We start from the raw sequence: 16,985 nt of genomic DNA on the forward strand, positions 1-16,985 counted from the left end.
TGTTTAATAACAAAGTAACCAAACAGCTAATTTTCACTCTATATTAGAGAAAGAGTAAGAGGAAGCAGGAATTATATGCAGTTGAATAACTCTGGATTTAATAAAAGACAATCTTCTAAAACAGATTAATCACAAGAATAAAAACAGAAATCTTAACACTCTTTAGAATAGGTAAATGGTTATATGAATTTCTGTATTACTTCCACGCACAAATTACGGTTTCACACATGCAAATGCCATTTCTTAGAATACGGGCCTAGTCAGTCACCCTTCATTGCTTTTCTTCAGATGTGTTGTTACAGAAGGGGAATTTTCATTCTTTTGACTTTATTTAGAAACTAATTCTTATCCACTATAAGAGAAACAGTATATAAGTAATTAAAAGTAACAATTTTAATAGCTCAAGTTAATATATGTAGAAAAAAGAAAATGTTGTGTTTTTAAAAACTATGTGCCACAAATTTTAGTTGAAGAATTAGTCAGTGTAGACTTATAAGAAGACATACACCTGACTTGAGTACTTTAAATATGAATGGTTCCTGCATTTCTAGCTTTAGGTAACACATTTATCAAAAGGAACTGTTTTATCTTATGAAATGTCAACCAGAAGTTTGTGTAACTTTTTTATGTTACCAGTAACATTTGGGCCCACATACTTCTCTAATTACAGATTTAAAAAATTTTAATAGGACAAAGTTAACATTTAACTAAGACTACTACTTCTGAATTTAAAGAATAACACTTAATAAATTTATTTTATCTTACCTATTAACCAAAGCTGTAAGGGGCATAGGTATTGCAATTAATTGTAAATTAATAAGTCAATCATGTAATTTCCAATTAGTAAAATAAGCCAAGAAAATACACTAAATAAACTATACAGGATACATAACACTCCTTTTTGGGGACACTGAAGAGGCATTTTAGGACTCTGAATTACCTGAATGGTGTTATTTCTCTTAAAATGCTTTTTTTAGAAAACAAAAAATACTTTTTGTGTAGACAGCACATGTATAAGATGAAACTACAGCACAGGGCAGTGCAACAACCAGAGACTTCCCAATAAAGGAAGCAATAAAAGATATTGCACCTTCAAGCGTACAAGAATTTAAAACTATTTTCCTACATAAGCTTCCCATAAACTCAAAATAAGTCAAATTAGGAAGTAAATTCTGAAGAATTAAAATATACAGCATACTGGCTATGTTACTAGAAGTGTGCCGTGTTCTGAAGAATGAAAAACTTAAAACCAAATAGTAAAGACTGATTTTCTTTTAGATGTTATACTCCACAAATACATACAAGTATAATTTATAGTACATTCCCTACCAGAAAGAATAGGGAAAAGGTTTGTGGTGGTGGTAGGGGTTACAAATGAGTGAAACCAGAGATAAAACACTTCTGAAATTATCATGTAAACAAACAAAATATCTATCATATTATACTCAATACAGTTGCTTGAAAACAATGTTAAAAAACACATTTCAAACAAATTTTCAGCATACTCAAACTAGTTTACAAATTAACCAAAAAGTAATGCTTAAATCACACTGAGAGTATGCTGTAGTCCAGGTGTGGGGAACCTTTTTTCTGCCAAGGACCATTTGAATATTTATTACATCATTTGTGAACCATGTAAAATTATCAACTTAAAAATTGGCTTGCTACATATATTTGGTCAGGCTAATTTGGTAAGGTGTGTGATATTAGCTGGTATTGCTTTCGAGGGCTTTATACGGCCCACGGGCCGGATGTTCCCCACCCCTGCTAGTCTAACTCCATAGTCAATATAAAGGTCATCCAAAAGCCCTAGTATATTAATTTTAAGGACTAAATGTTAAAGAAAACCTCATGCATTTTTCCTTTTTTAAAAAATGAAAATATACCAATTTACCACTGAAATAAATAGGAAAAAATCCATTACCTTTGTCATCTTTGGATGATGTCTTGCTGTCTTTAGATTCCTTTGAAGAGCTAAAGAAGCAAATCACCAGAAGAAAATTGAAAACAAAAAACAAAAAAACAAAAATCGAAAAGCTTGATATTGACTATATTTCAAACTGGTAACTATTCATACAAATTAACAATTCCAAAGGCCTAGATTAGGTTATTTGAACAAATGATTCCCTTAGGATTCTTGCACTGATTTTCCCCAAGATGCCTGAAGATCTAGATTTTCTGATAATTCTATTCAGTGGAAATATGGCCATCTTCTCCAGATTTCAGGACTGGGACTTGACTTCATTTGTGGTGTTAAGACTGATAGTTGTTCATTAACCATCATCACAAGGATTTTAAAAAATAAAACACAAAAAAATTGTCAATTTGAAAAAATAAAAACAAAAAAAAACCAACAAAAAAAAAAACCAAATATATGCTGACAATTCGACAATGCAATCAGTAGAACACACTGCATATTATGAAGATCTTGAAATTTTTTTAAAAGTAACTTATGACGGTCAAAAATATTATAGGCAGGATCATAAGTACTAATTACTGTACATGGTCTTGAAGCCACCCCCTTAATGTAGAGTGATCTTATTGAATGCTGGAATTCAGTATCGTAAAGAACTGACATAGAAAAACAAACCTCTTTGCTTGACCAGAGGCCCCAGTAGACGAGGGCCCTTTCTTCAAAGTATCCTTTTCTTTGTCTCCAGATTCTGCTTTCTTAGAACTTTCTCTGGCTTCCTTCTCGACAGGGTCACCCTTCACGCAGTCTTCCTTCTTACCATCTTTACGGTTCCCATTCATCTCATAATCCTTGCTTTCCTTCTCCGGGCTCTGTGCAATGGCGTCCTGCCCATCTTTTGGCTTACTTGCTTCAGAATCTGTAATTTTCACATTTTTACCTGTTTCTAGGAGGTCATCACCATCAAAATCCAGAGTGATGGCATCTTCAGCCTGGATTGTGACCGAGATGTTGTCATCCTCAGCTTCTTTCACAGTCGCAATAGCTTCCATCTCTTCATGAGCTGTGTGATCAGCCTCAGCTAGGTTCCCTTCTGAAGGAAGAGGTTTAGATACTTCTTGTGTACCATCACCAGAACCTGCTATATCTAAGAGGATTTAACAGGAATAAATATGGCAAAACAAGAAGTTTAAACAATTTCATATTCATAAGCTAGAATAGGACCTAGAAAATATAAAGCCAGTTATTAGCACTGATGGAAGATTAGGAAAAAAAACACAAGGGTATTAACTAACATAAACAATCCTTTACCCAGGATCACTTATTCTTCATGGAGAAAAATGATCTCTATATACAGATACCAAACAACAGAAGGGAGAAAATGATTCCATCCTGAGGATACCAGTTCTTCATTTCTGGTTATAAGTTAATGGCATATGGAAGATTTTTTTTTTTCCTCCATGAGATAGTGATGTGAAGATTTGTTATTCAATGTTCAAATCATCTTGGGATTTAGCCCTTGTGACCTTCAGAACTCCCATGGTGACATCTTGAAAGGTCACAGCTTGAGGATATCAGTCAGTCTTCAGAGTATTTCAGGGCCTCATCTTTTTCGCTCTTCTTATTTAATTCTTGGGTAGTCCAGAATCATATGGAAAACTGCCACAGAAGGTTCCAAAGATGGCCTGCTCCATTATGTTCAGGCAATTGGTTATTTCCAGTCTTCATCCTGTCCAGTCAGGCCCTCAATTATCATTTTCAAAGATAGCTTGTATTCCCCCAAAAGAGAAAGGCTTCAGGCATGTGAGATTTTCAGTCCGTAGCTTCACCTTATGATTGTTTCTAGGCTTTTTACTGTCTTGCTTAGAACCCTGCTCCATGTCCTTTTCTAGTCCAAAGTAGGATCCTTTGACTTCTGTCCAAGAACTCTTCCACAACCTTGTACTGACCACATATATTACTACAATGTCCCTGTAACTGTATTGGATGACACAGCTCTCCTAACTGTCAGAAGACTGTATGAAAGTTTGTCTAAGCAGCAAACAAAAAGCCAGTCTCCTGGTCACCCACCATTTTTAGGAATAGTTGAAAATTAACTATCCGTTTATATGCTACAACTTCAATAAGCACGTATGAGTTACTGCAGTGCCAGTCATAAATGTAATCGACTTACCGTATGCTAGAATTTTACTTTAATTAAAATTAGGTTAAATAAAAATGACATTGTCCACCACAGTAACTAATATGTACTGTTAAGTTAGAACATATCTTAAGTGTGAAAAGAAAATTAAAACCAATTGAAAAATAAAATCAAGATATTAATTTAATTCACTAAATTGATAAATTTGAAAATAAATTTATTTCAAAAATAATATTTCAAATGAGGAATGCTTTATTTTCACATAATTTGATGTTTTTCTAAATGTCAGCAATTTTTAAACTCTACTTTGCATCACACATACCTTTCTCATTTTCTTCTTCCTCACCATCCTGAAATTCAAAGAATAATCAAATGTAAAATAAAGTCACTTAAAACTGTATTTTAGTAATAGTACAAAATCAGTCAACTTAAGTTGGTATATAATTTAACAATATTAATTAGGGATACCTATCTCTAACAAATGTAGACTATTCCAATAAAAACCAGAGGCCATTTAAAGAAACATGGCACATGCCTGATATACGATTTTAGACAAGAAAACAGGCAAATCCATCAAAAATTAGATCAACAATGACCTGGATTAATTATTTTGAGTAGTCAAAGCTAGTTTATATTACCCAAATCTTACTTATATTAAGAGTTGCCAATAAAAAGAAGTTATTTTCTGTAACTCAGTTCACTCTTCAGGTATACGCTTTCATGAGCTTAAATGCATATTAATAGACAAAATAAAGAAAAACACTTTGTTTAGGCAATCTTAGAACAAAAGTAAAAAGGGAGACTACAAAAGTAGTTAGTTTCAAATTATTCATTCCTTCTTATCTGTTAAAAACGAATTCATAGTTGTCACATAGACAATGGTGGCCCACCACTTTGAAAATGGTATTTGTGCTGTAGGTAATCAAAATAAGTTAACATATTTTTTTAAATGACTGGTTTTAAGATATGTGATCTTCACCTAACGTGCTAGCTTGAAAACAAGAATACTACAAATGGAAAAACCTTATTTACACCAAACAAATACTGCAAAAAAATCCCTGAAGTAAACATATAAGATAGAACCTACATTTTCCCAAATGAAAGATCTAACAAATAAGCAAAGTAATATGCATTATAGTCCCAGTAGTAAAAAAAAAAAATTAAGGGATGTTTTAATTTATAGCTTTTAAAAATAAAACCTGTGTAGGTCACTTTCAGTCAAGGTGGTGTGAGTTTACCACACACAAAGCCTTAGAAAGTAGTGGTTCTCAAACTTGCAGTCTGTATCAGTATCCCCTGGAAGGGTTTGTTAAAACACAGGTTGCAGAGTACCAACCCCAGAGTTTTGGATTCAGGTCTGGAGTGGAGCTTGAGAATTTGCATCTTTAACAAGTTTTCAGGTGATGCTGATGCCGCTGGTCCAGGGACTACAATTTAAGAACCACTCACACACTTTAGACTCACTGGCAGCGCTTCTCAACCTGTGGGTCGCAACCCCTTTGGGGGTTGAACAACCCTTTCACAGTGGTCGCCTAAGACATAACAGTAGCAAAATTACAGTTATGAAGTAGCAACGAAAATAATTTTATGGTTGGGGGGGTCACCACAACATGAGGAACTGTTTAAAGGGTCGCGGCATTAGGAAGGTTGAGAACCGCTGCTTTAGAGTGACAGCCTCGCAGTGAAAGAAGACTCACAGCAAAACTTAACTGTAAACAAAACTTTAAATAGCATATTTATCATACAACACAATTTCAGATTCATATAAAAGCATGTATTTCTTAAAATATAAAATATTTTACCATATGCTCAAAATGACATTTGGATAACTACCATATTTCTAAGAAGTCATTTTAATGATTTGTTTTACTGTAAGTTAACCCACAAGTGCCCCAATTAAGGAACAACCAATTGTTTGACACACTAAAGTAATATGACAAAATCTAAACACATTGAACCAACCAAGCCACAAGCTTAGAAAGAAAAATAGTCCAGCCCTGGCCGGTTTGGCTCAGCGGTTAGAGCATCGGCCTGCGGTCCTGAGCGACCCGGGTTCGGTTCCCGCTAAGGGCATGTACCTCGGTTGCAGTTTGTCCCCGGCCCTGGTTGGGTCGTGTGGGTGGCAACCACTCGACGTGTCCCTTTCACGTCGATGTTTCTCTCTCTCTCTCTCCCTCCCACACTCTATCTGAACAAAAAATAGAAAAAATGTCCTCAGGTGAGGATAAAAAAAAAAAAGAAAAATAGTCCAAAATAAGCTGATCATTGATAGCAATGTGAATCTTATTACTACATAAGTCCATTATATTGTGCTCTAATAATCTCTTTGCTGTATTTTATTGTTGTACTCGAACAAATTGTACTTCATTTAATTGCAATCATTATATGCAACATTTAGAAAGGAAAGAAAAATGCTTTAACCTGGGTGAAGCGATTGGCAATGGCAGCAAAGGATGAGTTTTGCTGGAATTATTGATAAATCATTTTTTTCCCATCTCTTTGAATTTAGCAATTTATCTTGGAGGGATAAATAAACTAGAATACCTTAACTTTTACTTAAAAGCAGAACAAAAGAATTTAAGGAACATAGCCTGCCTCTCCTTTATTTACCTCTGATGCCAGAGGCACACCACTTCCAAGTTAATCTTTTAAAGATGCAATACAGTAAAACTTTGATATAACAGATTAATTCGGGCGACGGGATGTTCATTAAAGCCAAAAGTCCGTTATGTAATAAAGGTTTTCTGAATGCATATGTTAAAAAGTTGACAAATTAATCTGTTTTTACTTATGTAGTCATGTTTATGAAATTAAAATTACATAGGTATAAAAAGTTGAATTTCACAGAAAAGTTTTCTATATATATCACAGTAATTTTAAATTTACACAGAATAGTTCTAGTAAATGGGTGCATTCAACAGTCACCGGGAGTATATAACTGCACACTGGAACATCAGCCAGCACAAGTTAAAACTGCTGCAGGGGGGTGGAGGGGAGGGACAAGCTAAAACAAAGAACTTAAATGCATATATGTATAACCAATGGACATAGATAACAATGCTGGGGGGGCAGAATAGAAAGGAGGGTGTCTGTGGGGGAAAAAGAAGAAACATCTGTAACAAAAATTAATTTCTTAAAAAAAACAACAAAACACTGCTGCAGAGAGTCACACCTCGTAACAACCTCAGCAACGCGGTGTGTTCACATGCTAATCATTCCTGAACACTGTTTACAAGCGGTGACTCTTGGATTTAAATATGTAGACTATGCTTGTAGATGTGTAATATTTATTTATGTCAGCAAAATTACTAGTGTTTTTTCCAACACATGGCCTATTAGCTAAAATTTATTAAAAATAACAGTGAATTAATAACAAAAAAATGGCTTTGGACAGTTTGGCTCAGCGGTTAGAGTGTGGGCCCTGGGATCAAGGGTGAGTCCTGGGTTGCAGTTTCGATCCCGGCCCTGGTTGGGGTCATATGGGAGGCAACCAATCCATGTACAGTGATACCTCGGTTCTCGAACGCCTCGGATTTCGACCAAATCGGTATTCGACCAGGAGATTCGAGAAACTTTTGTCTTGGAATCCGAACAAATATTTGGAACTCGAACTTCCGAGATGAGCCGAGTTGAGCCGAATGGCGTTCATTCGGCCCAGCGCGCCTTGCTCGCGTCATCAGTGTGAGTGCAGAGAGAGAGTCACGCTTTGTGGAGAGAGTCACGCTTTACACTGAATTTAACCCTTAGACATACTGTACACTTTTATTTCTTGTTGAGACTTAGGTTTTTCTACATATTATATACAAATTAGGCCAGTAAATAGGCATTTTCTGGGGCTTGGAACGAATTAATCCAGTTTCCATTATTTCCTATTGGTTTCATTGCTTCGGTTCTCAAACAATTTGGTTCTCGACCGTCCTCCTGGAACGAATTATGTTCGAGAACCGAGGTATCACTGTATCTGTCTCTCTCACATCAATGTTTCTTTCTCTCCTTCCCTCCCTTGCTTCCACTCTATCTAAAAATCAATAGAAAAATGTCTTCGGGTGAGGTTTAACAAAAAAACAATAAACAAAACAATAACAATAACCTCTTAATTTAATTATAAGCAAATCGGGTTAAAAGCATTTAAAAATTAACAGAGTGTTCATTTTCACATATGACATACAGACCATAAATTTTGTCCATTAAATCCAAAGTCCGTTAAATTGAGGTCTGCAAAATGGGTTTACTATATTGATAGGTTCAAGATAAATTGGACAAATTGCCCTGGCCGGTTTGGTTCAGCAGTTAGAACCTCAGTCTATGGACCGAAGAGTTGTGGGTTCAATTCCTGGTCAAGGGCACGTACCTATGTTGCAGGCTCAATCTCCAACTCCCAACAGGGATGTGCAGGAGGCAACCTATATATGTGTTTCTTTCACATCGATGTTTGTCTCTCTCCCTCTCTCTCCCTCCATTCCTTCCACACTATCTAAGAATTAATGGAGGAATATCCTTGGGTGAAGAGTAACAAAAAGATTTAAATAAATAAATAAATAAATAAAGGCCAAATTATTTGCTATTCTAAAAAGTAAAATTTAAACACAGTGATGTAGCCTGGGCTGTTTTTGCTCAGTGGCTAGAGCACCGGCCAGCGGACCAGAGAGTCACATTCTGATCAAGGGCACGTACCTCAGTTGCAGTTTGGTCCCCGGCCCTGGTCAGGGTCATGGGGGGGGGGGAGGAAGGGCAACCAATCGATGTGTCTCTTTGATGTTTCTCTCTCTCTCCCTCCCACTCTATCTGAAGATAAAATGAAAAAATATCCTTGGGTGAGAATAAAAAAAAAAAAGAAAATTACAGGGATGTTAAAATAAAAATCCTTTCTGCTATAGTTCCTACCATTAGAAATGTTATTTCTGGCTGCTAAACTAGTAAGATTTGCCACTTGGCTGACAAGGTTTTAGATATCTATCCTAACTATTCAACATACCTTCTGAAAGATTTCATAACTTTAGTTTTTTATAGTAGTGATTTCATATACTTAAGTGCCCCTAGGAAAAGACTCTTACCCAGCTTCTACAACATAAAACCAATTACCATGAGGGTGAAACACAAAAACAACCAGGGTTAGTAAAAAAGATGAGAATGCATCAGTGCACATTTTACTGTGCAGTTATGTGCAGTAAACATAGTACTACTAAGGTTATGAAAGTCAAAAATAAGCCTAAAACTCCTTGCAATAAGGAAATAAAACAAGAAATATAAGAAAACTTGAAAAGTTTCCCATCTAAATTATACATATGCACAGACATGATACAAACCCAAAGCTTCTCTATTTTATTTCATCTTAGGAGAAGCAATGATTACAAAGAGATAAAGCTAATACTTATTTTTCAGTTGAAAAGTGTTTTCTACTTATCCATTCTATTACCTTCCCCTAGGTTTATCTTGTGATACATGTTATCACGTGCTCAGGAAGGAGACCTCTTCTGGAAGGCCTCCTTTCCCGACTTGTATGTAAACACTGTGTTCAGCCTGGCTAATTTAAAACAAACCTTCAAAATAACCCTATCTATCTGGCAATATGTTAAAGATCACGGGAAATACAATATACCGGGCACATAATAAGCACTCAATAAAAGTAGCTGTTGAAAGAATTTACTGAATAAAAATAGTGGAGACACTAATATTTTTATATTATTAAATATAAAATATTTATATTTTAAATATAAATATTTAAAATATATTTAAATATATTGGAGGGACTGAACTGTTCATTTTTATACATGTAAAGAGCTTAACTGCTGCACTATGTAATTAAATACAACAAAAGTGACAAAACAACATTTACTAGTATGGAGGTAGTAAAAAGAATACCAGATTAGGCATCATGAGACTTAGGCATTTATCCTGTCTTTACCACTGAAACAATTCTACTCGATGTCACTGTCATCTATCTAGGTGAAGTCCACCTATAAAAGAGATAACATATGATCTAAATAGGACATATACGATTAAATAACATAATGGATATAAAAAGTTCTTGGTAAAAGATAAAGCATTACATAAGAGATATCAGAGAAAGCTTAATGAAGAAGATGAAGATAAATCTGGCTTTGAGAGGTATACAGACTTCATATGATAAAAACAGGGAAGGCCCTTCCAGTTAGTGCAGCATTAGGGGCAAAGGCAAATAGAGAAAGGAATATACATGGTGTGATCACAGAAGACAGAAGAGACTGAGAACAGAGGAAGTTTTAAAGAATTAAAGCATTAACAAATATAAACATTAAAAAAAAATTTTCCAGAAAATTCTAAAGCAACTGTATCTTTTGTTGTTGTTGATCTTCATCTGAGGATATTTTCCCAGTGATTGGAAGGGGAGGGAGGTGAAGGGACGAGAGAGAGAGAAACACTGATGTGAGTGAGACACACTGATTGGCTGCCTTCTGCATGGGCCCCAACCAGGGCTGGGGATTGAACCTGCAACCCAGGTATGTGCCCTTGACCAGGAATCAAACCCGCAATCCTTTGGTGCACAGGCTGATGCTCTACCCACTGAGCTATATGTCCAGGGCAACTGTATCTTAAAGTTTGTAAAACAAGCCCTGGCCAATGTGGTTCAGCTGATTCGAGTGTCATCCTGTATACCCTAGGGTCGTGAGTTCCATTCCTGGTCAGGAACATGTCCAGGTGTGAGTTTGATCCCCAGTAGGGGCGCATAAGGAAGGTAATGGCAACTGATCGATGTCTCTCTCTCACTCTCTCTCTCTCTCAAATCAATAAAAGCATGCCCTTGGGTACGGATTAAAAACAAAACAAATTCTATTTAGTATGACAAACTGCTTAGAGGCCAACGCCTAAAGGCTAAAGATTTAAGCTTCAAGTCAAAGCCTGCAGTATGGCTTTAAATAAATAACTCCATCTCTATACAAATATACTGCCCATTTGCTTATATTTTTAAAAACCAATAATAGAAGGCTAAATCATGACTATTAAGTTTATCAGTAAGGGATTGGTGAAGGGGACTTTTTAAAGAATATATCTTGTCTTATAGATTTGACTTTGGAATTATGTAAATAATTTAAATAATTTTAAAATAAGATTACATTTTCTAACTTTTTATTTTGAAATAATTACAGACTCAGAAGTTGCAGATTAATTTTTTTTTAAAAAGCAATACTTAAATACTATAAATAAAATGAAACACGTCAGCCTAAGTATGTATTAGCTGGTGATAGTATAACAATACAACGCAGAACTAGTACAAAACAAAACAGTGATTTGTTCATTCTTAGAGGGGTACATCCTTAGAAGAGACCTACTGGGGAAAAAGGAAAAATCCTAAATTATTTTCCATAATCATATCGGTGTTGGTATTATCATCCTAAGACTGTTGTAGGTATACTATGAGATAAATGAAGTCATTAACTTAGAAGTATCCGTATGAACTCAACGTCTGTATTATCTTAAAAGTAAACACACAAACAAAAAAATCCTCACACATTCTCTAACACTGTACATTGAAAAAGCCTAGAAAATATGAATAACTCAGTGACAATAAGAACCCCTACCACTAAGATTACTGCCTTAAAATACCATTTACCAGTAAAAAAAAACAAAGGCTAATTCGAGGTCTGGGGCAGAAACTAGAACATCCTTACATACCAAACAGCAAGGAGGCAATCAGACTACTAGGGTCATGTTGAAAGAACATAAGAGCCAACTTGTGGAGGCCCCCAACCCCTAGTTAAAGATGGGACAATTTGAGCATTATTAAGAATAACAACTACAATGGACCAAAATACATTTTATACACACACACACACACTTTTATTGGTTAATCATCACCCAAGGATATTTTTCCACTGACTTTTTTTAAGACAGAGTGGAAGGGAGGGAAGGGGGAGGGAGGAAAGGGAGAGAGGGAAGAAGGAAGGGGGGAGAGAGAGAGAGATGTAAGAGACACATCGATTGGTTGCCTCCTGCACAACCCTGAGTAGGGCCAGGGATCAAACCTGCAACCTAAGTACATGCCCTTGACCAGGAATCAAACCTGCGACCCTTTGGTCCTGGGGCCACCGATGCTCTAACAGCTGAACCAAACCGGCCAGGGCTACATTAAATATATTTAAATCCACGAGTTCAAAATGAAACTAAGGGAGAAAAAAGGAAAAATAAACTCATTAGTCACTGTTGGAGATGCTAGTGAACCAGCTCATTATTCTGAAAACTGGTAAATAAAAGGAAAAGAATCAAACATATGTCCTGGTTTTCCTTTGTAAACTGTACCACTGAGAAACCAAAGAAATGAGAAGGTTCTCTTTCTAAAGGCATTACAGGTATTAAATAAGAAAAAAAAGAAAAAAGAAATATATCACCACTTTATCAGTGGGGTATGGAACATCAATGACTATCGTCTTCAAAAAGGTACACTCAGACATTATGTGCATCCAAATGGAAGAATATACTACCTATGAAGCAGTTGTGTGCTGGCAGGTGGGGGGAGCCCTGAACTGGATAGCAAGCCTATACATTCTATAACCAACTTACCAATTTATAGGAATGTAATCAGCAAAATCTAGACTTTGGAAGCTCTACACAAGGGTTGGCAAACTAGATGCCTCATTTTGCAATGTATTTTCTAAATGTTTTAATTTATTTTAGAGAGAGAGGAAGGAAGAGGGTAAGAGACATAGAAACATTGATGAGAAACATCAACACTGATCGGTTGTCTCCTGCACGCCCCAAACTGGGGTTTGAGCCCACAGTCTGGGCATGTGCGCTGACTGGAAATCAAACCAGCAACTTCTTGTTGCACAGGTCTATGCTCAACCACTGAGCCACACAAGCGGACTCAATTTGTAATTATTGAAAACTATATCCATTCATCTACCCACAGTCTATGGGTGCTTTCACACAAAAGAGTTGAAGAGATGTAATGTAGACTATATGGCCCAGAATGGCTAAAATTTTCTATGTGGCCCTTTAAAAAAAACTTTGCCAGCTCTGGCCAGTTTTGCTCAGTGGTTAGTCAGCCTGCAGACAAAAGGGTCGAGGGTTCAATTCCCAGTCAAGGGCACATACCTGGGTTGCAGGTTCAAACCCAGCCCTGGTCAGGGTCATGCAGGAGGCAACCAACCGATGTATCTCTCTCACATTGATGTTTCTCTCTCTCCCTCCCTCCCTTCCACTCTATCTAAAAAAATCAATGGAAAAATATCCTCAGGTGAGGACTAACACACACACACACACACACTTTGCAAGCACAGCCATTGTGGCTCAGCGTAGTCCCATGCACCAAGAGGTTGCTGATTTGATTCCTGGTCAGGGCACACACCTGGGATTCAGGCTCGATCCCCAGTGTGGGATGTGCAGGAGGCAGCTGGTCAATGTTTCTCTCTGTCTCTCCCTCTCCTTTCCTCTCTAAAATAAAAAAATAAATATATTTAAAAACAAAAACAAAAAATAAAGTTTTGCCAACTTGTATTCTACAGGATAAAACAATTCAATTTTTTCAACAAATAAAATCAGGAGAAAAACATGGAAAGAAAAACCTAAAGATTAAAAGAGACCTGGATAGTTACTTTAATTAATCACAATGGATTCAAACAAAACCTATTTTTTTAAAACACAAAACTATAGACAATTGAACATTTGAATACTAACTATATTTGATGAAATTAAAATCTTACATTAGTAGTGATAATATAAAAAATAAGAGTTCTCTTCTAGAGATACATGCTGAAAAATTTTAAGCAAAATATGATATCCAGGATTTGTTTCAATAATGTAGAGAGGGAAAATAAATGAAGCTATAGATGAAACAAGATTGCCTATGAGCTGGTAATAGCTGACGCTGGGTGATGGTTCCAGTCTATGTAGTACTCCTTAATGCACACAGTTAAGACAAGATATTCATTAAACATGTTTATAAACATTAGATCATGATGGAATCCAGGAACATTTCCATTTCTAGATGTTTCACTATACATTATTTATAAAGAGGAAAAAAGTCATTTTACTTCAAGAAAACTCTGAAGATTAAACTTCTCTATCTTTTGATACAATTAGGCAAAACTTGCCCTCCACAATGAGAATAAGTAACTTTATTCATTATCAGGATGAAATAGAAGCAAGGCCATCTCTAGCCCATAAAAATTTGTGAAGTTAGAAAAAGGCACCCATTCCTTAAGATAAAATGAACATACAGGCTATCTGTGAGCAGGGACCCTTAGACATGATGCCTTCACACAACTCAAAACCTGCACAATTGCAGGACTGGCCCTCGACGGAAATGTAAAAAGCTAATTGACAAAGTATATGAAGGGCTCAACTCCACCATTTTGCAAACTAGTAACCTAGAATAGGCGCTCCCCCATATGAGAGTTTTCTTCCTCATCTACTCTTTATCTCTCAGAAATGAACGTATTTGGAAACAGTGTGGAAACAGTCTACACACAGGCCCATTTCCTTCCTGAATACTTTCAATTATCAGAAACAGTTCTCCCCATTACAATAAACACAAAGATCCAATGTACAGCTTCACCAGCATGTGGCTCGCCAGCATTTCAAGGGCAAGAAAACTGCAGAAAACAGCATTTCAAAGGCAGTCAGCTAAGAAAATATTCTAGTAGATATTACAGTGAGGAAAAAATAGAACTGTATTTCCTAAATCTAGTAAACAGTGAGAACCCGTATCTCTATTTGAAAGTATACTATTTAAAGGGGATACATGAACAAACAGTTCTTGAGTACAGATATGGGGAAAAAGACAAAGGATAATTTAAAAACACACTGCAGAGACTGCGCTATAAATGTGTTTATAGAATCTGTAAGTCATGCTTTAAAATGTACACTATATATATCACATATACCAAAAATATACTTTAACACACAATAGAAGAACAGGTCCTTTTCAACACACGCATACACACCCCAAGTACATTGCTAGATTTTTATTATTTTCATACTAGCCCCATCCTAAGAGTTAAAATTAACACAAATTTAAACAAAGTTTTAAAAGGAATTAGTACTTTTAAATAACTTATTTTATACTTATACCAAAGTGACAGAAAAAAATCAAGCACAGTGTGGACTTCTCACAAGACTGGTAATCAGTTATATTTTCTAGAAAGGATGGAGTGGTTTTATTTTTATTCTGAAAATGGTAGAATTTTTGTTATAATAACTTCCAAATATCTCTGTGGCAACAAAAATTTCAGCTACCAATTTTAAGTATGTTGTATTTACCACATAAATAACTTAGTATTAAATTTAAGGCAGTTTTATGAATTAGAGAATTACGAACTCAAAATAAGATTCCTCTTCCAAGCCCTTCCACCCACAATATCAAATTCATAGGACTAGATGTAAACTTACTTGGGCTGTTAGAAAGGTATCATCTTCACCTTCTTGAGCTTCAATTTCCTAAGTAAAAGGGTATACAATAGCTGCTTTATAAAATATCTGGGTAACATGAGAATGCTTTTATGCTATACCCAATTATCAGTTGCCTTGTGTTCCATACAATGTTTATGATACCCCTGGTACTAAGTCAGTGCTTAACAACCCACACTATATTTTTTATGCCAACTTAAGTCACACTGATAGAGAATTAGAAAAATCTCTTGAGCCCTTCATTCATTAGAAAAGGTAGAAGTGTTCTCAGCATGACTAAGCATTAACCGCCCTGATTCCCTAATCCACTGATTTAGTTAAGACATACTGACATACTTCAAAGTAGAACAGTCTATTTCATTTGAAAAGATGTGAAAAATTATATACTTTTAAATTATACTTTTATAAGGAACCTCCCCACCCTTGATAATAACCAGAGATGCAAATTAATCTTTTATATCTACTAAAGTAGGGGAGGGGGGTTATCACCAAGTAATGGTGGCAAGGTCAGAGCAAAATTGATACATTCATTCATACTGGGGTTAAAAAACTAACTAAAACTTAACTGTCCCAAGTTAAGAGAGTGGCTATTAGACACAACAGAAAACAGTTTAACATATTATGATATAAAACACAGATTATGAAGTTATTATGTAGAAATATATAGACTAAATAGCAATTATATAGAACATTATATAGAATAAATAACAGTAACTACTAAGTAAAAATATATACATATGTGGAAAATAAGCAAAATTTAAAAGGTCATCTTAGGTGGCAGGATTTTGGGTGATTTATAAATAATTTAAAAAATATATTTTTTTGCCCTGGCTGGTTTGGCTCAGTGGTAAAGCATCCGCCTGCAGACCAACGAGTCGCAGATTCGATTCCGGTCAAGGGCATGTATCTTGGTTGCAGTTCAGTTCCGGGCCCTGGTCGGGGTCCTGTGGGAGGCAACCAATCAATGTGTCTCTCTCTCTCATGTCAATGTTTCTCCTCCTGCTCCCCACTGCCACTCTATCTGAACATACAAAATGAAAAAAGTATCCTCGGGTGAGAATTAAAAAAAAAAAAAGTGTGTGTGTGTATATTTTTTAATTCTGAGATTTCCACATTGAATTAGAAAAAAAAAAAACTTATTATTTAGTACTTAATTTTTGAGTCATGTTTTAAAAAAACTGGCTAAAGACCTGACTTTCGATGTCCTCTTTCTCTATATCTTCTATTGCTTCTGCCTCTATTAATTCATGAGCTCTCTTGTTTTCTTCTGTGGAAAGTAAGTCCTTCGAATGCACAGTTTCCTCTTCATTTTCACCAAACTCTTCAGAGTCCTTTAGTTCGTCGTTTCCATCTTGCTCAAGTGTCTCCTGATTCTCCAATTCACAGTCCTTTTAATGGTAAGAAAATTTGGTACAACTAGAGGCAAAGTAGTGTAGGCTAGCCACCAAACATTTTTTTGGTAATTTATATCTCTACATGTTTTAAATTTGACTACATATTGACAGTATTTCCAAAGTCACAGGTCAATCAGCTTACATATTAACCCTG

General features: G+C 35.7%; 1 protein-coding gene across 3 annotated transcripts in view; it reads right to left on the minus strand.

The window, feature by feature from the left end:
* Positions 1-16,985, minus strand: part of SLTM (SAFB like transcription modulator) — a 51,255-nt gene that overhangs the window by 18,797 nt on the left and 15,473 nt on the right. For 2 of the 3 annotated variants that reach the window (XM_036254747.1, XM_036254728.1), the window contains exons 4-8: positions 16,628-16,825; positions 15,420-15,467; positions 4,375-4,402; positions 2,591-3,059; positions 1,925-1,974 (exon numbers count right to left, since the gene is read on the minus strand). In XM_036254747.1, the coding sequence (XP_036110640.1) occupies positions 1,925-1,974; positions 2,591-3,059; positions 4,375-4,402; positions 15,420-15,467; positions 16,628-16,825 (793 nt within the window). The remainder of the gene's footprint in view (positions 1-1,924; positions 1,975-2,590; positions 3,060-4,374; positions 4,403-15,419; positions 15,468-16,627; positions 16,826-16,985) is intronic. The other variant, XM_036254738.1, reaches the window with a different exon arrangement.

This window comes from Molossus molossus, unplaced genomic scaffold, assembly GCF_014108415.1.
Source record: "Molossus molossus isolate mMolMol1 unplaced genomic scaffold, mMolMol1.p scaffold_m16_p_1, whole genome shotgun sequence".
NCBI classification, from domain to species: domain Eukaryota; kingdom Metazoa; phylum Chordata; class Mammalia; order Chiroptera; family Molossidae; genus Molossus; species Molossus molossus.